Source organism: Anabrus simplex, chromosome 10 (assembly GCF_040414725.1).
Source record: "Anabrus simplex isolate iqAnaSimp1 chromosome 10, ASM4041472v1, whole genome shotgun sequence".
NCBI classification, from domain to species: domain Eukaryota; kingdom Metazoa; phylum Arthropoda; class Insecta; order Orthoptera; family Tettigoniidae; genus Anabrus; species Anabrus simplex.
Window position 1 is genome coordinate 37,241,226 of NC_090274.1, and position 26,310 is coordinate 37,267,535.

Below are 26,310 nucleotides of genomic sequence, written 5' to 3' on the forward strand. Positions count from 1 at the left end.
GAACATATCAACTTATGTATACTGCATCTATGAAAAATAAGAAAAGATTACAATAAACAATACACTGTCCCAGATTTGTGGTTTCCAAGATTATGAGAGATGGGTATTACCTTATCTTAGTTGTTGTTTTTTTTCTAGTCTGCCAGTCAAACAAGTCTCTTTTGTCATGTTAATTTGGATTGCAATGATAATGCAGGGCTTGCAGAGCATTTACTCTACTTTTTGTATCTGGATTACAGGATTTCCATCCAAAACATTTGCAAGGAAATAAGTCTTCCCTTGCACAGGGTTGACCTAGATTTACACCAAGTCAGTGAATGCTGGAGGTTTTGAAAAATCTTGCAAGAAATGTGGTGTGTTTTTTCCTTCTGGGAAAGTTCCCAATGGCTTTAAATTAGTTTAGCATTTTGAAACACCTGTTCAGAGCTGGTCCAATGTCTTCCACACTAGAAAAGGTAAATTGTGTCTGGTGATAGCTTTTCCTTCAGTGGAACAATAGAAAACTGGTTCTCTGCTCTCCATTTCTGAAGCCAACTAACTTCCCTTCTTCCTTCCATAAAGCCGGGCTGAGTGGCTCAGACGGTTAAGGCGCTGGCCTTCTGACCCCAACTTGGCAGGTTCGATCCTGGCTCAGTCCGGTGGTATTTGAAGGTGCTCAAATACGTCAGCCTCGTGTCGGTAGATTTGCTGGCACGTAAAAGAACTCCTGCGGGACTAAATTCCGGCACCTCGGCGTCTCCGAAAACCGTAAAAGAGTAGTTACTGGGACGTAAAACAAATAACATTACATTACATTACATTATCCTTCCATAAAGTGTTCCTCTGTTGTGTTTGTTGGTGTGGTTGGACAGCAAAAAGATTTTCAGTTGGGTATCATTCTTTCTTGTAAGTTAAGTATTAATAGCTTCATGTATGGTCTTTCAGATCCTCTCGGCTATTTCCTACTGGATCCTGAGACAGGAGAGCTACGGACTGCAAGACCTCTGGACAAGGAAGCCCTTCCAGATTCTACAGGCGTCCTCACCATCATTGTCAGGGTAAAATATGATAGCAGTATTTTTTTTTTTTTTGGTTTGTATTTGTGGTTTATTACTGCTGACAATTGCCAACTTTTTAAGGATGAGAACATAAGGAATATTGCAGCCTGGATGAATGAAAACTGACAATCATCTGTGATTACCAGATGAACAACCATCAGCCACTACATCACTCGGCATCACCACACTAATTGTGGGGTCGTTGGCTGCAACTCGTATCCGAGTAAACATATTCTTCAGCAGTTTACATTTTCACACTCACAATGCTTTGTGAATATGTTTCATATGACTTAGTAGCCCAGTCTTGGCATTAAACATATGTTCACACAAATCACATGGAATGGCTGGGGGAGGGCAGGGTTGAGCTTCACAGAGCTTCCATGCTTGTCATTTAGCCTCTTCATGTCTATGTCATTCCTCATCAAACACAGTAACTGATATAGAAACAGTGTGGTGTCTAAATGTACAATTCTCTGTAAGCATATCCCAGGTTTGAGTGTTAATTCCAGCTCTTTTCATAGTATGCTTTAGCTGATCCTTGAAACACTTCAAAGGGGCTCCATGAAGTCTTGTGTCAGAGCAGAGTTCACCATACAGGAGTTGACGAGGACTCCTGGTTTCACTCATGCAGTGGGCGTGCACTTTCCATCTGAGACAGTGGCCAGTGATGGTAGATGTCGGACATCCTGACGGTAGATGGTCCAAGTTTCACATTCCTAAAGCAGTGTTGATATGACAATAGCATGGTAAACCATGTTCTTGGTATGCATTGTAAGGTCCTTATTCATGAAGACATGACGGGATAAACATCTAAATGCTGAGTGGGCAGTACCAATTCTCCTATTTACATTTTGTGAGCAGTTAGCATTTGTTGAGAGGATACTTCATTCCCAGGAATGAAATGAAGACCTTCAATACTACAAAGAACTCTTTGGTAGGATATTCATTATTGTGACTTCATGAGGTGAAGCAGTAGAAACTCGCAAGTTCATTATCTGATATGACCATTATTATGAATTATGCTTCTTCTGATAATTCATGCTTTAGTCATTTACATTCATTTTGAAATAAAGTCAGAAATCTGATAGGGCATCCAATCAACAGAATTCTAATTAGGCTATATCAATACATTATTACAAAATTAGGTACTGTTATGACCACCCCTGTTTCACAGCAAACCTAGCGATCTTTCTTTCATAATTGGCTACAATTCCAGAAACATGTGGTTGCAACAGAAATTCTTTTGTTACAAAACCTAGAAACTATTCCAGTAAAATGGATACATTATAACATTCACAAATTTAGAAGTAGTGTATGAAACAAACTTTTGTCTGTGCTGAGAAATTTTAGAAACTAGAGAAACTCCCCTAATTTGTGTGTGTGTCTAAATTCTGTACTGTTTTTCAGGCTCGGGAGATGGTTAATGGGTCCGCAATATCTGACGTTCTCACAGAGTCTACAGCAGAGCTAACAGTCACCATAAAGGATGTAAATGATGAACCACCTCGCTTTAATAGGCGAGAATATAGCACCTCCATACCTGAGAATGTGGCACATGGAACGTTGCTGCCACATCTTGACATGATCGTCAAAGATCCGGATGTTGGAATTAATTCTGCATTCACGCTCAGACTTGAAGATGTTTCAGGAGCATTTCAAGTGGAGCCAACAAATGCTACTGGATCCACATCAGTCAGCATCCGCGTAGCTAATGGGACACTTGATTATGAAGATCCTAATCAGCGGAAGTTTATTGTCCTGGTAAGTGAAGGTTTTGTTCTCTTTTGAGTTTGTTGTTACTTTAATTTTTGGAGTAAATGAACATTTTGTCAGGTCTTATGCAGGCCGAACATATTTAGTTAATTAGCTGAAGAATCTCGATTGTCAGCTGTGAGGGATATTGCTCTACAGCCCACTCGGTTATCTCCTTTTCATTTATTAAACAGTTTGCAACATATTTTCAGTTCTGTTTTCTCTGTTTGATTTTTATATGTAATACAATAAAGAAATAAAAATGAAATAAATCAACCCATTTTTAAAATGCTGTAAAATGACCAGGAAAAATTAATAATTCATCTGTATTCGTCAAACTTACAAGTACAGTAGATGTCCATTTTAGCGAGAATTCATAACAGTGAAAACTTTACTCCCAATAGTGCACTGTTGTTATATCCAATTTCACAAAAGTTGGAAGGAATGAAGAACAACATTAAAACTGGTATGAAAAGATAAGTTTGTTCAAACCTTACATTTTCGCAAATGATTTCCATACTATAGCTTAATCATTAATTATTTTTTCTAATTCCACCGGGCAAGTTGGATGTGCGGTTAGGGGTGCATGGCTGAGAGTTTGCATCCGGAAGATAGTGGGTTTGAATCCCACTATCGGCAGCCCTGAAGATGGTTTTCCATTTTCACACCAGGCAAATGCTGGGGCTGTACCTTAATTAAGGCTACGGCCGCTTCCTTCCGTCTCCTAGGCCTTTGCTATCCCATCGTTGCCATAAGACCTATCTGTGTCAGTGCGACGTGAAAGCCACTACCAAAAAAAAATTACAGGAATGTACATGTTCACTTTCATTCTTAAAAATTGTAATACTCTAGAGTCACTCCAGAGGCTTCTGAGGCAAACATTCCAGTTTTCTTACTCAAACAGCATCACCTAACCTTACCTACCTGTTAATGTATCCTGAAAACATATTCCGAGTCCCGGTGAAGTAATAATAACTTTTTCGCTATACATAGTCTTTCTGAAATGTAACCAGACGTGAGAATATACAAAGGAATCGCTGAAATCAGTGATACACCATGCCATATAACAACAGATAGGGAATCTGCCACCTGGGCGACTGCCCTAAATGCAGATCAGTAGTGATTGATTGACTGATTGATTGATTGATTGATACTAAGAAGTATTAGGCTGCATTCTTATGGAATTTCAGTACTTTTTATAGTATTAAAATTAAGCAATCATTTACTTCAGCTTCAATTGAAAATGAAAACCTACAACCTGTTTTCCAGTCATTGACCGGGTCAGGGATGTGATGAATGAAGAAAATATAGGCTGTTAGTACGATGGGGTCGCCACTCCCAAAGTGATTTATTAATGAATGATAGATGCTATGAAATGAGAATGGAGAGTGTTGCTGGAATGAAAGATGACAGGGAAAACCGGAGTACCCGGAGAAAAACCTGTTCCGCCTCCGCTTTGTCCAGCACAAATCCCACATGGAGTGACCGGGATTTGAACCACGGTATCCAGCGGTGAGAGGCCGATGCACTGCCGTCTGAGCCACGGAGGCTCCCAGCTTTAATTCTGATGAGTTAAAAACTACTTTGTCACATTATTTACACTTTTACTACTGTTCAACAGGTATTACTAATAGTTTAAATACTGGAAAGGATATTAGAAGGAAGAATGAGAAGAAAGATTGAAGGAGAGTTACAAGAGGAACAATATGGCTTCAGGAGTGGAAGATCTACAGTGGACACCATCTTTAGTATGAGACAGCTGATGGAAAAGAACTGGGAATATGGAAACGATCTGGTCATGACTTTCATAAATATAGAAAAGGCATATGATAGTGTACCCAGAGAGAAGGTTCGGGAAACCACGGTTAAAAAGAGACTCGGAAGAGAAATGTTAGAAATGGTGCAAGCAATGTACAACAACTGTGTTAGCAGAGTATCGACCCCAGTTGACAGGACAGAATGGTTCAGGAATAAGACTGGACTAAGACAGGGGAGTGTGCTGTCACCTCTTTTGTTTATTATGGTCATGGATGAAATTGTGAAAAAAAACAAAGGAAGCTATGGAGATAAATAGATGAAGATACTGCTATTTGCAGATGATGTTGTGATCTGGGGAAAGGACAGCAAAGAATTCCAACAAGAAGTAGATGTACTGGACGAAAATATTGAGAATGGAAAAAAAATTAGTAGGGCATGAAAATCAGTACAGAGAAAAGCAAGACTACGGTGATGTCGAGAGGGGAAAGGCAAGGAAAGGGCACTGTGAAAATTGAAAGTCAAGAGTCTGGAAATTGTGGACAGCTTGAAGTGCCTAGGAAGTGAATTAATGCAAAATGCTAGGGTGCACATGGAGATTAGCAGGAGGGTACAACAGAGTTATGCACTCTACCGAAGTGTAAGAAAACTTGTTTGGAGCAAAGAAGTACAAAGGAAAAGTAAAGAGATAATGTACCACAGAATGTACTGTGTACCCATACTGACATATGCAGCTGAGACTTTGACTAGCAGGCAGGAGAGTAGAAATCAAAGCAGCGAGATGAAATTTCTAAGAAGTATGATAGGAAAGACAGAGTGAGAAATGAAGATATCAGGAAGGAAGTTGGGATAGGAACGCTAAATGAGAGAGTTGAAAAGAATGAACTAAGGTGGTTTGGACATGTAAAGAGGATGGAGCAGAAGAGAATTCCAAAACAGATGCTGGAGGCAAAGTGCGAGGGCAAGTGAGCAAGAGGAAAACCTAGAACAAGATGAATTGAATCAGTGAAGAGCAGCATAAGAAGACGAAATTTAGACTGGGACAAGATCGTGAAAGAAGAATGATGGAAGGAAAGAGGAAGATGAGGTACCATAAATACCCTGACCCAGCAGGAGCTGGATAAGGGGAAATTATGATGATGGTGATTCTGCAGTACCTTTGAACATCGTCGATAGAGATCGCTAGAACACGTAGCGAGAAATTGATATGGAAGATAGATGGCATTCAATACAATCACTGGAGTGCAGAATAAATCTTGAGAAAGGAAAAAATTAGACACGCTGAATCATTCATAATAATGGTTGAATCAGTGTGGAAGGATTCTCATTGTAACCAAAGGACATTACACGGCTTAATATAGGAATTTTCTAGGGATATTAAAAAAAAAAAAACAGTTCTTGTTATATGCCATACTCGCTATAGCAGACTTCCACTGTATTATTGGTGATTATACAAATGGTAATAATCACCTATTAACTAAGTTTTGCATAATTAGATAGATACATTATTCACTGAAAGGGGTTTTGTGTGGTGGAACAATTATTATATATTTCCTAATTATGACAGAGTAATATTTGTTATATTTCCAGGTAATTGCAGAAGAGGAGAACACCAATCCAAAGCTGTCATCCACTGCAACAGTCACAGTTACCATCACGGATGCCAACGATAACACTCCTGAATTTGACAGTATCTCATATTCAGCATCCATTCCTGAGACAGCATCTCCAGGAACTGTCGTGAAGACTATTACTGCCACAGATCGGGACAGCGGGCGCTTTGGAGAGAACGGGCTTATATATTCTCTGGATGGTGATGGGGCAGAGAAGTAAGTACTCAGATAAGAACTGCATTAATGGGCAGTCAGATTAATGTTATTTCATTTATCCTAAGTGTGATCACTGATAAGGACAGCCATTGGTTTACTATCAAAACACCGAATGATTAGAAACACACAGCTATTCGTCCACCTGTTTGGGCAGTCGCCGCTTGTATTTTGTAAACATTTCCCATGTGCATGTTATTGCAAGTCTGGTGCATACAATATGTTGGTGAAGGATTAGAAATTTACTTCACTCCCCATTCCAATATATAAGTCACAGACACAATCAGTAGGATCACAGTTTGGTCGTCTAGGATACTATTTGTCAGCTTTGCATATATTTTGATGTATATTATTTTATCATCTTTAAGCTGAAAATGTCCCATATGAGAGACAGAACATGTTCTTATATTTAGAACAGAAAAAATTAGTATGTATCTCCTAATCGTATTGAAAAAGTGGAATTGTCTCTATGTAATTCACTGTAATGTTAATCTGTCAGTTAAGCGATTGTGATTTTCCATTTGGTTTCTATTGCAGCTTTACTGTAAACAACAGGACCGGTGTCATTGCTGTTGCAGACTGCCCCACGCCAGGCTCTGGTAACTGTCTAAATTATGAGAACCGAGCCATCTACTATCTGTCCTATAGAGTAAGTCTGATCACACGTTTATTATCTTTCACTTGTTAATTCTCATGCATGGTCATGTGATCACACTAAACATTGCTTTGTACAGATACGTTAGCTTGGTCTGAGCCGGAAGAGCGCATACATCCAAAATGGTAGCTGGTGGAGTTGTCTGCAGCAAGGAAGCATGTTGAAGCTCGCCCATGAAAGTTGCATTACTGCTCACTTGACCCTTTCAGTTATTTTCTTGATTCTGCAGTGTAAGATTCTTAAAATTCAGTCTCTTTCGGTGATACACTTCATTAGGCAGTTTAAGGTTTTTACAACTGTCTTAAAATTAGCCTGCCAGGTGGCCATGATTGTTAAGGTGTTGAAGTCGAAACGGTCTAACACCAAGGTTAGCGGTTAGAGTCCTGTTGGCCGGCAGGGTAGGGGAGGTGGTGGTATACAATTTCTAATCACTAGATTGCGTGTCAAAAGCCTGGATTAAATTACAAATCTCTCCGCAGTGCTCATATGGAGTGAGGGCATATGACGCTGTTGATGGTGATTCATCCATCGGATGGGGATGTTAAGCCTTGAGCAGACCCCTTGGTGCTATTAGACAGGAGTAGGCTATGTGCCGGCACCAGGTTTCACCCTCTTCTTTCCTATCATATATCACTCAGATGTTTCATCTCATTAACTCCCCTGATGAGACTAACATCAGGAAGGGCATCTGGTCACAAAAAAAACCTGCCACGACAGATTCACCTCCCCTCACACCCGACCCCGTAAAGAAACAGGACAAGGGTTGTGCAAACACAAGTGTCTTAAAATTCAGTAAAGGGTGTGTGTGTGTGTTTTCATTCAATTGGCATGGTGAATAATCAAATTAATCTGTTGCAAAACTGAAAAGTTCACACTTGAACAAAGAGTTTTTATGTAAGACACATATGTAAAAATCGGATTGTGTAGAGAGGTGTGTAAACAATTTCAGGTGAAATTTTCTGGTGGTGTTATAATTCCAGGTATAGAAACTGATAGACTTCTTGTTAATAAACTAAAAGGTAGTGGGTTCACTGAACTCTAATATTACAAAACCAAAACAGAGTTCTCGCAGATGAGAAAAGACAAGCAGTATGGATGAGGATGTCATCGTACCGAGCGTGTGATGCCATCTGCCAAGGCTCTTAATGAGTTTTATGAGATAAGGGGTTTAGTGGAGACAGTTAGTCCATTCAGTGTTGAAGTTTCAAGTATGTAGGTCAAGATTAGTACAACATATTATTTTGTTCAAGATGATTTAAAAAGGCTTTCAACAATGATGTAGCCCACCTGACGACCTTTATCGTTAACACATCAAGTCTTTATGGTCTGGCTCCCCTTGGTGGAAAAAATGTTCACAGTCATAATGATGGTCAGCTGGATTGCATGCCAAAAGCAGAGATTCAATTCCAAACCTCTCCACATCTAGATATATTTTTCTATTTATACCAAAAATTGCATTTTGTGGCATTAATTACCTAAATTATTTTTTTATTTTTTTATATTTCACGAGGCCTATTTGAGAGGGGTAAATAAAATTGTAATATTAGGCCTGCATATCAGTGAAACCTCATTAAGACATTTCTGCAGGGGACAAGGAAAAAGAACATGTCAAGCGTGAAAACGTACTAATGAATGTACGAATAAAAAGTTTCAAGCAGAGATATAGAAATGCTAGATATGTTTTTTCTGACATGAGACCATTTTACGTCGTGTATCCACAGGTACAGTAAAAACTATAGGCCTATCTACCATTTCTAAAGATGAGAGGAAAGTATTATCATGTGTGAAAAACACGAAAGAACAAATGTGAAAACCTTTTCTGCCAGGGAGTATAAAATAACAAGTACTGGTATACTGAAAGGTGTGAAAAACACCAGACAACAAATATGAAAACATGTGCACAGAGGCCAACAAAAAAATCTTAAATATTATTGCAGATAACAATCTTTCTAAAACAAATGCTGGTAGAAGCCTTTTATTTCGAAGCTGTGGGTTATAAAACATTATTTTCTGGTCATACTGTTAGATGAAGAATTGGAGGGTTCACTCGACCCTGTGCAACTGTGAGGAATGACTTTGGCCGCCATTTTCAACCGAGCAAAACTTAGACCAACTTAAGTGATCGAGTCTGCGCGCTTATGCCAGTCCACTTTTTGACAGATTAAAATTTTATGTTCATTATTAAGGAATTTTACAACATTTTCTTTATCCACAATTAGGCTATCACATGACAAATATGCACCACACTAGTCAATTTTGCACGATTATGTTCCTAGTCCAGAGATAGACTACCGTATCACGTGACAAATATTCGCTACACTTCACTGTACCACTAAACACAAAATACATTTCCACCTTCTGAATGGAATGCGAAATACAAGCACAAACAGGCTCACTCTGCTATTCAGCAATCTCGCTGCTAACCGGCAAGCAAAACTGAACATTCCTGAGGCTAACAACTTGCTCCCTGAAAGTGCAACTTATCCTTTGAAGTTCAGGAAGGCCTTTTCCCAGAATCACGCAACTATGGCGACAGCGTTGGAAAGCACATTTCTTTCTGAAGGGATGACAAATACAGTAACATTTTCAGGTCTAGGAAAAATGTGATCGTACTAAACACTAATAGCGAAAATTCGTGACACGATAAGCGAGGTATTTTTTATATAGATTTTATTTAGATTTAATACGATGAGAATCGGGACTTCAAATTCCCAACGTGCTAAGCGGGAAAACGTGTTAATGAGGAACACACTAACGGTTTCACTGTAAATGAACATACACAACATTGCACAACAGTTCCTTCCTTCATTGTTTGCCATTATAAATCTGAATGAATACTCATATTTAAATTTTATGACAATCTGCAATTATTGTAACTTAAAAATAAACTATCGAAAATTGCAAACAGCATGCGGTTTATGGTATATGGGACTACTTCAGGATAAATTTTCCAGGTAGTATGTAAAGAATGAAACAAGGTGTGAAATTAACGGAAAAAGAAAGGAGTCGACGTACTGTCGACATCAGAGTCACAAGAGTATCAACATGAGAGCTGAAGTACTTGACGAATGGAGGGTTTAAAATGTTGAAACTTCTTATATTCTATGTTCAGTTTCTTGTTTTATGGTAGGCTACTGTCCTAAAAAATGAAGGTAGCTGAGTATTTAAAGTTGTTGACAACCTATATTTCTTAATTTCCAAATGAACTATGTCAGGATTTCTACTCATCACTAAGCAAACTATCTTAGTTATTTTGTCAGACATTACTCATTCTTTTAAATTCTACTTGGCCAAGGTCACTGTGCACTTCAGATATTTATGTTGACTATTTACTCTTACTAGGCTACTGACAATGATGGGAAAGGGCAGTCAACAGTGGTACCTCTGAGGATTACTTTACTGGACAGCAATGACAACAGTCCTCAGTTTGTGAGCAGTAGCTACAGAGTTGCAATCGATGAGGGTGCCACTCACTTTGAGCCTCCTCTACAAGTCCTGGTAAGTATCATGATTTGCTCTTATTAAAACATTTAATAACTTGTAATCATATGACAAAAATGTACTAATTCTGTGTGCTAGATTGTATGGTTCACATCCAACACACAACAGGTACATTTTTAACTCATTCATGTCATATATAAATACAGTGGAACCTCGATAATTCGAAATCGGTTAATTCAAAATCTCGCCTAATTCGAAGCAGCTCTCGTTCCGGGAAACATGAGGTACAGTTTTGCATGTTATTTAAATTGCTTAATTCAAAATACAGATAATTCATCATTTGAAGTACAATATCGGTCCTTTTACTGAAATTTAGACTTTCAATTCGAAACTTCCTTTACATTCTGGGGGGGGGGGGGGGGGTGAAAAAATTTTTACAGAGTAATTTAAATTCAAATTTTCTCTGCGTCACGAAAGAACGCGTTCCGGAACGTGCAGGGCCACAGGAGTAACTTTGCGCACTTTCACCAACCTACTTCGGCGTGTCTACAGTGTGCTTCATATCTGCTATGTTCGACCCTGAATCGTAATTATTTTGTATTCGGCGTTTTAAGGAATGCCACAATATTAGGTAGCAGGCAGTGTGTGGAGGGGTAGAATCCGCGAACACTGGCGATGCCGACAGTTGGCAAAAGAACGTGACTTATTGCCTATAATCAATTCGTACGCACCAAACAATATTGTCAATGCCGACGAAACTGCATTGTTTGTTTGTTTGTTTGTTTTTTTGTCTTATTTTTTAAATGCTGAGGCCAAACAGACTTTTAAAAGAGAGAATTGCCAGGTGGGAAATGTACTGTGTTGCTATGCAATGCACACGAAGCGAGAGACTTCCTTCCCTCATCATAGGAAAGTTCAATAAACCGCGATGTTTTAAGGGCATCGGGTACTTTCCGTGCAAGCACAAGGCATCTAAAATGCATTCAGTACAGTAATCCAATTAATAAAGCACTTGCAAAGGGGAGCCCATATAGATTTCTCCTCGTCTTTGAATCAGGTTTACTTTCCTTCGTAAATCCCAACATAAGAAATTTAATTTAGCGTTCCTGGCCATGATGCATGCACGATTCGCCAGCGACGACTGGCCTGGGTGAGGATTTTGTAGAAAACTTAATTTCACGGACCTGGAATGTCGGCCTACAGCTGCAGAGAGCGTCCGCCTCAATCCAGTCTTTGATGTGGGTGTATGTTTGTTTGGATCACACAACAGTAGCTTCTGTGATGTGTTGATGCTTAATTTTATGCTCGTAAGTGCATTGTGTAACAACATAGATAAATTAGGCATAGTGGTTTGCAGGACATTCAGTTACGGAGAAGAAGAAAGACAGTTTATAAATGATGAAAAATTAAAGTTTATTGAGAAAGCTGATGGTAATCCATACATAAAACGTGTGCCAATCGCCCAGATGTTGGACATTCCTGTGAGAACTTAAACTTAATTTTAAGCAACATGTATAGTTTGCATCTCTAAGAACGTTTCTCCTTGAAGCTTCACTATGTTGGTGTTCTTAAAATGTATTATTTCTTTATTTATTTCATTAATTATGATTGTAAACGCATGTTTCTTTGTTTTCATTGTAATTAATTTTACGTTCAAACCTAACTTTAAATTCAACAATGTAATTGTTTTTCAATTTTCAGCACATTCCCTCTTTATGGCATTATTTTGTTTGGTCCCCACAAAAAAGTCCTAGCCAGTTTTGGCTGTATGTAGGAAGAGAGGAACTCATAACAGAAAAATCACAAGTCAATGTGGGGAGAAGTGGCAGAATGAAGGGACAAAGATAAGCATAAACACACAAAAGGACAATCTCTGCATTTTTGCACACTGTTGCCCCCAGATAGAAAGGCTCTCTTCTTATTAGTCTCAGTTTTTTTTCATCCATTGCTTCTCAACCTCAGAAGCTACCTAGTTTCACCAGAAACTAGGCTTCACCTCTCACGGAGGGCCATGTTAACAGATCTTCAATTAAGATATGGAAAGAAGAATAGAAAAGAAAATTTTCAGAGATAGTCCTCATTTCCTCTTTCTGTTGTTCTTTCTGCACCAGCAACACTGTTTCTTCTCTCCACATTAGGAGTGGCTGAATAAGAGCCCAACATTAAAATGAACAGAAAAGAAATTCCTACTATCAAGGTTCCCAACAGTCGTGGAGATGGAGGAGGTCGTGTCTGGCCGATCTGCTGTGAAGGTGCACCAGAATCATATGTCTAGTCAGTTGCAGTCTTGATGTTTGATTCTGCATGTCTCATCCCGTATATGCTGCAGACTACAGCTCTGAGATCAAAGAAGATGAATTGATGAATAAACTGCTGTGCAAAACTTAAGAACAAGATAGATAAAGCAAGATAACACATTAATTACTTGGTGGGAATGAATGATAGTGCGGTAACTTGTTCCTGAGGTCTCCCACACGTGCATAGAAATCTGGCGATTACAGCGCCGAATGGGTCTGGCCCCCCAAAACGAGGCAGTTGAAGGAACGGGACAAGGCAGTGCGGGTCAATCAGGGAGCTTGTACGGCGTGCTGCAGTGGTGTTATTCATTACAACATAGCGCGGAGACAACATATGGATGACTTCACACGAGGAAGAATCATCGGGAAAGTGGAAGAAGGATGAAGTGTGACGAGTGAAGCCCAGTAGTTTGGTATTGCTCACAGGATTGTTTCTCTTGCATGGAAGGTATTCTGAACTACAGGCACTGCTGCCCGAAGGAAAGGAGGGGGTCATCTATGGTCAACTACAGCAACAGATGACCGCCACATTGTGCAACAAGCAAGAGGAGACTCACGTCAAACAGCGGGTGCAATTGAAACCACATTTAACGGGACTGCAAGGCACCCAATCTCAAGCTCCACTGTAGCACGGTGACTGCATGGGGGTGATCTGTTTGCCCGACTACCATTACGTTGTGTTTCTTTGACAACCGCACATTGGCAGCACCGTTTGTAATGGTGCCAATAGCATCAGGTCTGGACCGAAGAGGAGTGGGTTCACTTGCTCTTCTCAGACGAGAACAGATTCATCTGAATAGTGATTCTAGACGTACCCTCATCTAGCGAGAGGTGGAAATACAAAATGCACCCAGGAACATTGTTGAACATGATCATTTTGGTGGTCCAAATATTACAGTATGGGGAGGCATAAGGTTGCATGGGTATACCGACCTCCAAATCTTTGAATGGGGTACACTCGCTGGTAAGTGTGATTGTTGCAGTTTACCCCTTCCCCTTGTGCATCTTTTCAGTACAAACTTTTCCTCGCATAAGATTTTTGTTACAAGAATTTGAAAAGAAAATATGCATCTCATACGCAAATAAATACATTATAGTTTTCTTGATAAAAATAATGAACATGTATCAGTGAACTGCACTTCTTTCTGTTACTGTCATCCTTTGTAGCTGTTCCTATCCTTTTCTTACTGTCTTGAACATTTGTTTATTTATGTTATAAAACTTTTATGGTCATAATGACTTGTTCCAGGCTCGAGATCAGGACAAGACTTCGGAAATAGTTTATTCCATCCTGGAAGGCAACATTAACAATATGTTCTCCATCAATCCTCACTCAGGAGAGATCACTGTCAACAGCCCTAATGGTATCGACATGACAAATACCTCCACTGACCACATCACGTTAATTGTACAGGTGAGAATCTTACCTCCTATTTATTGTATCAACATAATTTACAATCCCTGTGATAATCACAATATTATAAAGGATACTTCCATCATAAAAGTGAAATTCAAATTATGATAATAATAACAGATTACTTTTTTTTGTTTTTTTAATAACCCTTTTGAGGGTACAATAAATCAACTTTGGTTACTTTTCTTTGCATTTAACTTTCATTGTTTCCAAACTTCATTTTCTGAGAATGTTGTTCCTTTTCCTCTTGAGTCCATTTTCTTCCAGTTGTTAATGTCTTTCTCTCCTGAAATCCTGCCTTTCGAGTTACTTCTCTGAAACATGTTTTGCTTTCTATCATATCTATTTTAATTCCAGCATTTTTCTAATCCTTTTCAATGTCAATGAACCATGTTAGCTTAGATTTCATTCTATAAATGTGTCCAAAAAAATTGAGTCTTCTTTTCCTCATTATTGTCAGTTTTTCAACTTTTATTTTATTTATTTATTTAGTCTGATCCAGGTCATCCTAGATTTGCCATAAGACACAGAATAATACACAATAACAATTTTGAGGGAAGATAAAAAAGATTAATGTTTAAAAAAATGATAGGTTACAATTAACCATGTTAAATGGCATGAACTCCATATAAATGGTGACGAAGAATCGAAACGGAGTATTTGATGAGTGAGACGACTAAGACGACTATCTCATCTTGTAGACTTCTCGCTAGTTTATATTTTTGTCGCCATGTGACGAAAGATTTGGGAATTGTTCCCCTCGCACCAAAGAAAAGTCCAGTCACCGTAATTTTTTTTAAGGTTATACGACTCAAGAAAGAAAGGGATGGTTGGATTATAGATATCCTTTTTCTCATTGTCTAAGTCAGTCGGCTGAGAGGCTGAAGATTCAAAGCGTACCGTAGGATCAATAATTTCTGCCTCATTCCTCCGTCTATCAATCCTGCAAGTGCTGCCTCCTTTGGCGATGCAGTGGACTTCTTCGTACACTTCTAGATTTTTGAGACGAAGAGTGTTAGCAATCAGGTTTCTGATGATGTTATGGCATTTGATCCTAAGCAGTTCTCATTGAGGGCAACTCCCCAGCACATGTGGTAAGGTTTCATACTCACTGCAGTGTCTGCAGTGGCCTGTGCTGGTAGAATGTCCCGGCAGAGTACATACTGGTGCAACCATCGTGGTCATCTTATAGGTCTCAGTCTTTTTCTTAAAATTCTTCTTTCAACTTTTTCTTCTTTTAAGATGCCCAATTCTTGTAAGTTTAAGAGTTTCTGCTGCATATCAAATTTCTGGCCGGTCCACTGTTTGATAACGTCTTAATTTCAAGTTCCAGGATGGAGATTTCTTATTGTGTATATCTTTTGTCATATGAAACATCCTTTCCATTTTGTTTACTCTTATAGCAATAGCTACCTTTCCTTCTGTTTTGTTTGTTATCCATTCTCCCAGGTATTTAAATCAGTCTGTCTGAGATATTATGTTATTGTTAATTGTGATATTTTGAGGGGCATTAATGATGTTCGTCATAAACGTTGTTTTTTCAAATGATATTTGCAATCCTATTTTGGCCGCTTGTTTCTGTAATTCTCGTATTTGTTCTTGAGCATTATCTAATGAGTCTGTAATTAGCGCCATGTCGTCTGTTGTAGGCAAGCGACGGGACCTTCGCGAGCACAACCTCAGTGCACATCATGGTTCGTGATGTGAACAACAATGCCCCATTCTTTGAACGTGAGAGCTACGTAGCTTTCATAGAAGAGGATACTCCTATCGGTAAGGAATTCACAATATTGTACTGGAGAATAAAAATTGAGCCCATCTCACTTTAAGGACAGGGAGGTTGGATGTTGGCGATATATTCAAAGGTGCAACAAAATGTATACTTCTCATGTACAATGGAACGTCTGCTGTATAACTCGATCCGAGTTTAAAACTTCTTCCTGCATACATTGACCAGTTCCACTCAGTTTATGCACGTGTTTCAGAAACCCTCTCATGTATAATATCAGGTGACATGCAATTTTTAGAAGGTTATTATGTAATTAGCTCTGCTACAGCCTGAACAGCACTCAGATGAAAAGCGGTAGTTGCTGGAGTTGCCTGCTTTGAAGCTCACCTGTGAAGGTCGTAGTCCTGCACGCATGTCTCTTTCAGTTATTTGCTTGATTATGCAGCTTATAATTCTTAAAATTTAGTCTCTTTTGGTAAATTATTCACAAGTGTTGTAAAATTCATTGGTAGTCGTTATGGCTACCAAATAATTAGACTGAAACCTTTTAGAGTTATTATTGCGCATGAACTACGACACTGTGGAGATGAAAAACTAGTGAATATCTGTCATTTGGTTTGGTTTTATAAAACATTGTTGATCCACATTTGATTATCTTTTCTGATGAGGCATGGTTTTATTTGCTCAGTCACATAGATTCACAGAACAGTAGTTACTGGTTTACAGAGAATCCCAGATTAATTTGTGAGGTTTCATTACATGATGACAAAGTAGGCATATGGAGTGCTGTAACTGCAAGGCAAATAACAGTTCTTATTTTTTAATGACAGAGTAAATGGACACAGAATGTTATCAGAAGATGAGAGAATCAACGTACATTTTCAACTAGATTCTCCTACAGCCCATACTGGCTACTGCCATGTTCTTTAGATGACATAAAAAATGTTTTTGGTGACAGGGTTATTTCTGATGGATTATGGCTCCCATGTATCCCCAATCACACAGTATGTGACTTATTTGTGAGGAACTTGAAAAAATAAAGTTTATAGGAGTAATCCTCACATGATAGAGCAACTGCAGGAGAATATTACAGCAGGAATTAGGAACATTACCATAGAAGAACTTGTGTGTGAATGGTAATTTCATCAGACAGACATCACTTTCAGCATTGCATATAATAGAAACTGGACACTATATATGCTATTAACTCCTAAGCATGGTGGATTTAAATGCCCGGTCGTCTCTGAGCTGTAGGAGGCTTTGTTCAAAGTAACACAACTTTGGTACTATTTTATGGATTTCAATAATACTGGAACTTAAAAATAGCTTCATAGCATAGGCTTTTGTATTATACCCATTAGCATATAAAGAGCAATCACAATGTAGCCTATATCTTGTCCTCCGTGACTGGTTTCCAATCCCATATTCTGGAACAAAGTGGTAATAAGCCCTTAGATAGGATTCTTTGCTCAGCATATAAATTTGTTTCACAAACTATTAGTTGTCCATAAAGAACATCATGATAACCTTCACACCATACCATTCCCCAGTTGCTTCATTCTGAGGTCCTGGGTTCCCTATAAACTGTTCTATTTGACCCAATTAATTAGACACGTTTTCCCATCGAAATGTATTAACCGTGACATGTACATTTCCATTCTGTGCACTATATCACTCGTATCTGATTCTGAACTAAGGACTTCGTGTACAGTGATGTCATCCACATCAGTCAATTCACCATCCGAATCTAAGAAACTTTCCTCAGAACCACTCAACTGTTCTAAAACATCCTCCATTTCAACACTCGATAACCCGCTCTTGTTTGTAGAAGCCATCTCCACTCACAACCTTCAGAATGCAAGACAGCATGTGACAAGGAAAAAGGTGAGGAAAAAACAGTCTCAAGGGAGCCGTGATTAGACAAAACTTATGATTATATGGACAGTCTGGTTCTTCCCTGAGAGGAAATAAAGGTATAACCCTTTCAGACCTGAAAGAAAACTGGAGGTGTGAATTTTTGTTTGTACGTCAAGAACTGACTAAAATGCTCCTCAATACACATATTAATAGTTTATTTTACAAAATAAAAACTAACATCCAAAAAACAGGACCCACACAATTGTGCGTATCAAAATTCAAAACCTCGTTGTATCACGTACGATGGTGTAGCTTCAAAATTTACGTTCACTAACCAATGTACACACTTCATTGAATATATTCCGGTATTCAGTAAAGCTTCCAGATTAATATAAACGCAGTAAATAAATACTTACTTTCGGCACTACTGCTTCCTGCCATCTCGCCGATCAACTGTGCTTTTTAAACTCTTCTTCCTTCGCCCTGGTGGTCAAGCGCATACTAAAATCAATTGAAATACATGCCACGTGTCCTGCACAATCACTGCAGTCCGGTGTAGCGCCGAAAAAACATCAAATACGGTCAGGGATAACTAAAATACGAACCCGCACAATTGTGCGTACTCGGTCTGAAAGGGATAATGCAAGAAGTCTGCATAGTAGTCACCAGATAGCAGACAAAAACAGTGCTTGCCCCTGGTGGCAGAGATCAACATTCCTTGAAATATCACTCGGAAGTTCAGTGACAAAACACTATCGATATAGGGATCAAGGTATATTGTTCGAAACTCAGAGAAATGAGTTAAAACACAAACAGCTTTGATCGTAACCACTAGATCGTAGTACAGTGCGAGCAGTGCTCATCACTCCGCGCTGACAGTTTAATAGATTGAGTGGCAGTCAAATGGAAAGTCTAAGCTAGCGACAGCACAGGCAGCACATGCAATGCTGTTCTGGCCCAAGGCCAAGCTATCCACTTTGTATTTCATTCCTTTCTCCATAGCTGCTGTAGGCTATTAATTTATAAATTTGTTGTATTCAGACTCATTCTGGTCACCTGTAATTTCTCGTAGGTATGTTTGCGTATTTCTAATCCAGATATAGGCTACCGTATCACACGACAAATATTCGCTACACTTCACTGTACCACTCAACACAAAATAAATTTCTAACTTCTGAATGGAATGCGAAATACAAGCACAAATCGACTCTCTGTGTTATTTGACAAACTCCCTGCTAACTGGCAAGCAAAACTGAACATTCCTGAGAATAATGGCTTCCACCCTGAACATACAACTTATCCTGTGAAGTTCAGGAATTTAAGGCCTTTTTCCATAATCATGCAACTGTGACAACGGATCTTAACCAAGTTCGAAATCACGTTTGTTTGACAAAGGATAATGAATAACATTTTTAGGGCTAGGAAAAATATGATCGTACTACGTGATAATAGCAAAAATTTGTGACATTATAATTGAGGTATTTATATAGATTTAATATGATAAGAATAGGCACTTCGAATTTACAACATGCTAAGCGGGAAAACATGTTAATGAGGAATGCACTAACAAGGTTTCACTGTATATCCGAGTTTGGGATATCTGACCGCCAACTTGTTGTGCTTGTCAATACATGAAAGGGAGTAATCACTGTCTATTGTTTTCCTGCCACAACAAAATAATGAACGAAGAGGCTATTGATGCCCCCCCCCCCCAGTGCACTTGGGTGCAACGAACTTCGTGCATGTGCGTGTTAAATCATTCATTACTGAAATATATTTTTGTGGGTAAACAATAATTTTTTCTTTTTTTTACACGTTAATTTTCAGTAGTATTGTAAAGTCCTGTTTTCTGAAGTGGCAATGGCCACTCTACAAAAATGAAGACATGTGTGCACACTAGAACAGAAATTAGAAGTTCTGAAAAATTACTTTCAGAGCTAGGAATAGGTGTTACAACATTTAAGGACTAGAACTGAACATGATAGTCCTGAAATAGTGCTTGGTGACAACAGACTTAGCATGGGCAGTCTAGATAAATACAGACATTTTTTTTTCATTACATTAATACTTGTAAATTCATTATTTGTCGATACTTGTTCATATTATCACTTAACTCTCTATCATTGACAAGTTTATGCAAGCGTATATATGTGCAGTATTGTCTACAGTACATATATATGCTTGTTTTAAGTGATTTGATAGAATCTGAGGATGTTCTTGTAGAACAAAACATGTCTTTCTTTGTATATTAGTGTGAATTTTTTGCAGGTATGTTTATAGTGTTATAATTTATATTTAAATTGTTGTGTGTTTGACAGACTGGACATTTTTTGTCTCTTTTTATTTGTTCCACAGATTATCTGACCTTTTTTTGTGTGTACCGCCCATGTCCCAGTCTCGAACGTGATGAATTCTTGACAGTTTGAGTTTGTGTTTGGAGTTTCTTGAAATGTTAATTACGAACTGCACAGATTCTTGGCAGTTCTTGAAGTAGTGTGGTAGTGTGTTGGAACAAACCTCTAGTTCGACTTTTGTGTACCTGTAACAAACTGTGTTCCTTGTCCATTACATTTATTGTAAGTATATTACTTTATCATTGGCAGGGACCAGTGTGGAGCAGACTTCAGCTAAAGATGCAGACACCGGCTTGAACGCAAAAATTAAATTCCGCATCCAGAAGGGAGCTTTCGATGATTTTGCTGTAGATGAAGAGACGGGATTAGTAACAGTGGTCAGTAAACTAGACTACGATAGACGTAATGTGTACAACATCGAACTAATTGCCGTGGATGGAGGTAAGACATGTTAATGAGAAGCGTACAGTTCCTTTATACAGTTACAATTTCTGTGTTTACTAATTGTGTTAGTAATTTTTCAGGAACTCCAGCATTGACAGGTACCACAACAGTTACCGTGAGTGTACTCAACAGTAATGATAAAGATCCTGTGTTCGAGCCTCCAACACAGAGAGCAGAGGTAAGAAAATTTTGAAGATACTTGAAAACATGTCTGTGAAATTGTTCTGATCCATACTGTAATTTCAGTCATCTCTCCATAGGCTAGTTTGATGCAGTTCTCTATGATGAGAAAGCCCATTTATATGAGGAGAAGAGATTGTTCTGTTCTTTCATATTTATCCTTGTCTACTTTCTGTTGCTCCCTCTTCACACACCATCATTGTGTTTATCCCAGTCTTCTTCTTTGCCTTTCCTCCAGGTGCAGGGTCCTCTTTTCAGATTGATGAGCACTATTTAACACGACTGTGCGCAACATATGGTTCGAGCTGGACGGTCATCATATTAGCAACTCAAAAATTGTTTTGCATGTGCCCTTTTTTTTTTTTTTTTAATGGGCATGTACGTGTATTGTATACAGTGAAAACTCTTTAATTTGAAGTTGGTTAATTCAAAATACAGTTAATATGTAATTCAAAGTTCTCATCAGGCCCCCTAAACTATGCAATTCGAAATCAGTACTATAACAAATAGTCATTGTAGACGACAATTAACAACAATGAGCGACTGTCTCGAACCCCTCAAGGTCGCATATGCCCCTACTTCATTTTTTGAGGAATTAAACATTTTATTGCTGCTGTTTTGTTACTTGTTTGTATCGCATTGTCAGCAAGCCTCATTATTGTCGTGAGGTACACATACAGTGCGGTCACAAAGTTACTTTTGTTTCAAGTTTTGTAGAATCTAAATTTGTTTATAATGGAATCACAAGCAGACGAAACATCGTAAACGGAGTCCTCTCACGTGCCCGCCAGCTAAAGACACAAAATGACAGCCTTATTGATTCTGAACGGTGTCATCTCTACCAGTAATGCCCCAGAAAATGTTGTGAATGCAATGGATGTAGTAGAAGATTTTATTTTGACAACTTACAGAAATGCACTTACGCAACACACCACTGACTTGTATTTCAGAAAAGAATTACATTGTTGTTCAGTTTGCCTAACGAGGAGCATATTGAAATGCATTATTGTTGGAACTTAATTTCTATTTTGGCTACCATGTCATACATAGTTTTTTTCACGTTTTCATTTGTTTTAAACATTGAGGTACCGATGGTTTCTAACGAAGTCAAATAGAAAATTGTGTATGCATTGTATCAGGATGTGAATGTGATTGCATCCTGGATTATAATTGACTTTCAATAGGTACGCAAGTACTTCATACCATAGACAACTCCAGGATTTATTTTTCTTTGTAAATATTGGATATAAAGCACCACAGACCACAGTGGTCCTGATCACTTCAAATTATCAAGGTTTTACTGTATAAGAAGGGGCATATAAAAAGGGAAGCAAGATGCAGTCAGCTAAGCAAAAACAACAGAAATGTAACAAAGGTACAAGGTTGGTTATGTGGGATTCTGAACACAAAATTATTTTTCTTTGTGTGGCAGATCAGTACCATGTATAGGCATGTAGGGCCCTGAGTCACTCTTGAACACAATGAGGCTTACTCAAAACCAAATAATCCAACTGGTTTTGGGGGAGATTATCCCCAGATTATCCCACTCTTTGATAACAGCTTCATTCAGTTGCCCTGCATATTCAGCACAGTTCTTGTGTACAGATATGCTAGCCACACCAGTCATAGTACGCCATGCATCTCAAGGAACTTACTGACCACTCTTACTCGTTGGCATGAGTATCATCATAAACTATTGTTGCAGCCACCAAATTAGGTGGGTGAAGAAAACTGCGCTGTCATCAGATATGGAAACAGCAAAGCGACAGATGGTCGAGAGTCGCTTATCTCCGAGCACGGATTGGCAACGCTTATCGTGCAGTGCTGTCTAGTTGAAGCCCATCCGCTCCAGGCCACCTTACCCATGTCATTCCCTGTCATGCAGCTGTTGAGCTTGCACCGTAAGTGCAGTTAAAATGGATAGTGAATGTGAATTGATTTGGGCTCAAGTCAAGAGAGAAGTGGCAGAGAGGACCAAGACATTCAAAATAAAGGACGTAGAAAAACTCATATCAGAAGCCATCGACTGTGTGACTGCTGCAAATTGGGGAAAGTGCTTCAATCGCACGGAAAATCTTCATTCGCATGATTCGGCCAAGGAAATAGTAAGGGACGAAAGAATGGAGCCATTCATCATCAGTGTAAATGATGACTCGACAGATAGTGAGATGTGTGATGACAGTGACTAAGAAATCTTAGACTGCCTTGAAGCTAGAACCTGATTCTCAATTCATTGTAAATTAATGTTAACATTCTTTAAAGTAGTTCTTTTTCCATATTACTCAGTACAATATACAGTATTCAAATATTTAAAGTTATAATGTAATAAAACTGATACGGATTAATATGTAATCCGAAAGTATTTACGGCGTCCTGCAGCCTGTGCTGGCGCGCGCGCCCCAAACTGCATCAGCCAGCGACATTTATGCGATTGCTTTCCAGGCCATTTTCCAGGAAAATTACAAGATTCACGGAAATATGTTTCAGATAAAAAATGTAAGTCAGGCTACTTTTTACATTTTCTCGCAGACAAAATTTTATTGGCTGAAAATTTAAAAACTTGGCCGCTTACTGAAATTTTCAATACATGATTTACGGATTTAAATTTACTTGTTCAAGATGCTATTTTTAATAATTATTTGAAGCAGTTTATATGGAAAATAGTTATACCACTGGAATCAGCAGTCTTTTCTGAAGCTTGTAGTATAATTTGTTTTGAAACATTGTATGAAGTAACATCAGGAGCTTGAGAGATAAGAACTTGCCTCGCGCTCCAAAACGATGTGTTCAGTTAGACATTTCTTTGCCAGTTGCTACATAACCTTGACAACAGCGTAATTTCTCTGACCCGCTTAATTTGGTGGCCGCGATAATAGTGTAAAGCTCTTGCATTCACTGATAGCAAATCCTGTAAATACAGGCTGGAGGATGTTGTCTCTGTATACAAGAACAGTCGTGCTTCCTTGGGCAGCAATTAGAGGCGTACGTCAACCAAACATGATTCCACCCCAACACATGACAGAACCCTCTTGTTGTTGATGGCACTTCCGGATGAAGGACTCATTCAATCTCTCACCAGACTTCTGTTATGTGGGTGCAACTTATGGTGATGTAAATACTGTTCCTGGTGCCATGGGCTATGAATTGTTGCCTACCTCACACGCTGTCCTATGAATGGTTTAAGAGGAGCTTTTGGTACAGGCCTCTATGATGTCGGTCTTCTGTCATGCAGCTGATTTCGCACTGTCTGATCCGACACATCCTCTCCAGTGGCCCTCTGAAAATCCTAGTGGAACAAGGCGGAGTAGCAGTGGGGACTATGACTTGCTAAAGCCAACAAATACCAAACCTGCCTGTGAATTGTTTTGCAAGTGCTGTGCGGTTTGGGTCACATAGCTGTAAGCTTGTATTTGGGAGATAGTGGGTTTGAACCCCACTGTTGGCAGCCCTGAAGATTGTTGTCCTTTGTTTCCCATTGTCACGCCAGACCTGTGTCGGTGTGACATAAATCAAGTACTGTTTGTTACATTTTTTTAAAAATTTGTGAATATCTCTTATTGTTTTTTCATCATCTTGTCTACTCCATTCTTGATTCTTCATAATTATTAAAAATAATATGGGTGACAATACAAATATTTGATTATAGCATTTTAGATCCACTGTTGGTCAGCAACTATTTTTGTGCCCTTAAGTTTTTCTGAACTATAGAGACATCACTCTGATTCACTCCGACATGAGCAGTGACACTCGCTTATCACCATCCTTCTTGCAGCTTTGTCACAATTTGAATGCACTTATTTGTAATAATGGGTCTTGCCGTACAACAAATGCTCCTATTGGGCAGATATTGAACCCGATCTGGGTTTAGCTTTACTGTCTCAGACATTGGCACACAGCACATATTGTAAAGATGTTTGAGGTACTGTAACGTACACCGTGTGAAATCGTAATATGCAAAACTTTTTTGAGCGCTGCATAAATATCCTTTAATGTTGAGGGACTGTCTTGCAAGAGCTCCTGAGTGAACTCTGCTGAGGAACTCGTGGCTGAGAGATCTCAAGACAGTATGGAAGAGTCATATTTGCTCAACCTGATCAAGGAGAGAAACTCCAAGTAACCAGCATAACACATGCATCTACATACTGTATTGAGGACGCTCAACACTTAGGTCAACTAGGCAACTCTTGGCCCCATATAGAGCCCCCACCTTATGGGCTCTAGGAAAAGCTAGACAAATAATTGATAGGCAAACTGCTGCCTGGGCGACAGCCCTAAATGCAGATCATTCATTGATTTATTGATTGATTAACTAGTGTGATACACCTGGGTTTTTTTCTTGCGAGGTACACTTAACACAGAGTACTCCTGTAACTCATTTCCCTACTGCCCTCGCTTTTAGTCTTACTTCCTTTTCAACATCACCATCACTCTCCTAGTGGGATCCTAAATAGTAGAAGCAGTTGGTTTTTTACTAGGTTTACATCATCATTATCATCCTTGAGGGTGAACATGTTTCGTTTAGTTTCCAAATATTCAGCCTTTTTAACATTAAGATGTGGACTGTATAGATTTAGACGTCCACTCCTAATATGAGGCTTTCTGGAAGAGAAGGGCAAACCGCTAGTGGTAAATATTTTTTTATTGCTTCTCCAGGGAGCTGAGATCATCCCCTATAACACTAGCTTGACAGAAGCTGTGTTCACTTTTACTACATCAAAAATAGCCGTTGTTTCAAAAACTACAGATACTGCGTTGCATGTGACACATTCATAATGCTCATATTGCTCTGCTAGGGAAGGCCGACGCACCATTGAATCCTCTCCAAACTTAACAGTTGATCGCACAGTCAGCCTTGTAACAAACCAGACATTCAAGGGTAACTGTAGTGAGTTGTTACATACATAGTTTATAGAGGTATTTATTATGAATAACAGTAAAAATGATAATCATCCTGGCATGTCTGGTTGTTATTTCCCATTAATCGATTCGTTCTGTGCCTTTATGATCAGTAATTAAATGTGTCCATATCTCAGTTTAAGGAGTATGATTATTTTAAAGAGATATTCATGGCAGGTTCATCAATATCTCATTTACGAGCATGCAAACTTTGAACTTAAATATTTCTAAAGCTACGTTTTGCAGGTTCGCCCTTCTCTTCCAGATCGCCTCATACGTTCCATGATTGATGACCAAAGAGCTTGTTTATATGAAGAAGGGGTTGTCTTCCTTTTGTGTTTTTCTGTTTGTCCTTGTCTGTTATTTGTGCTTCTCCTTCTTCCCATCCTGTTATTGTGTTTCTCCTGATATGTGTTCGTATCCAAGTACCTATTTCTACAGGACTTCTAACACATATGAACAAAATTTTCTCTTTCAGAAGATATTAAATCTAGATTCTTCTTTCAGGTGACTGAAAATGCTCCTCCCAACACCGTGTTCTACACCTTAAAAGCTCGAGATCCAGATGTCAATAGCACGGATGCTTTAAACTTCGCCCTAGCTGAACCCATCTCAGCTGTGGATAAGAACGGGAAACAAGTTACTGATACAAGTGCTTTCAAGGTAAGTTGAA

The 26,310-nt window shown here is 38.8% G+C and overlaps 1 protein-coding gene across 2 annotated transcripts in view; it reads left to right on the forward strand.

Annotated features, from left to right (window-relative positions):
* Positions 1-26,310, forward strand: part of Cad87A (cadherin-87A) — a 656,540-nt gene that overhangs the window by 557,143 nt on the left and 73,087 nt on the right. For both annotated transcript variants that reach the window (XM_067154818.2, XM_067154819.2), the window contains 10 exons: positions 925-1,037; positions 2,445-2,798; positions 6,135-6,373; positions 6,908-7,019; positions 10,368-10,523; positions 14,013-14,177; positions 15,827-15,950; positions 20,367-20,558; positions 20,642-20,739; positions 26,145-26,300. In XM_067154818.2, coding sequence (XP_067010919.2) covers positions 925-1,037; positions 2,445-2,798; positions 6,135-6,373; positions 6,908-7,019; positions 10,368-10,523; positions 14,013-14,177; positions 15,827-15,950; positions 20,367-20,558; positions 20,642-20,739; positions 26,145-26,300 — 1,709 coding nt within the window. The remainder of the gene's footprint in view (positions 1-924; positions 1,038-2,444; positions 2,799-6,134; positions 6,374-6,907; positions 7,020-10,367; positions 10,524-14,012; positions 14,178-15,826; positions 15,951-20,366; positions 20,559-20,641; positions 20,740-26,144; positions 26,301-26,310) is intronic.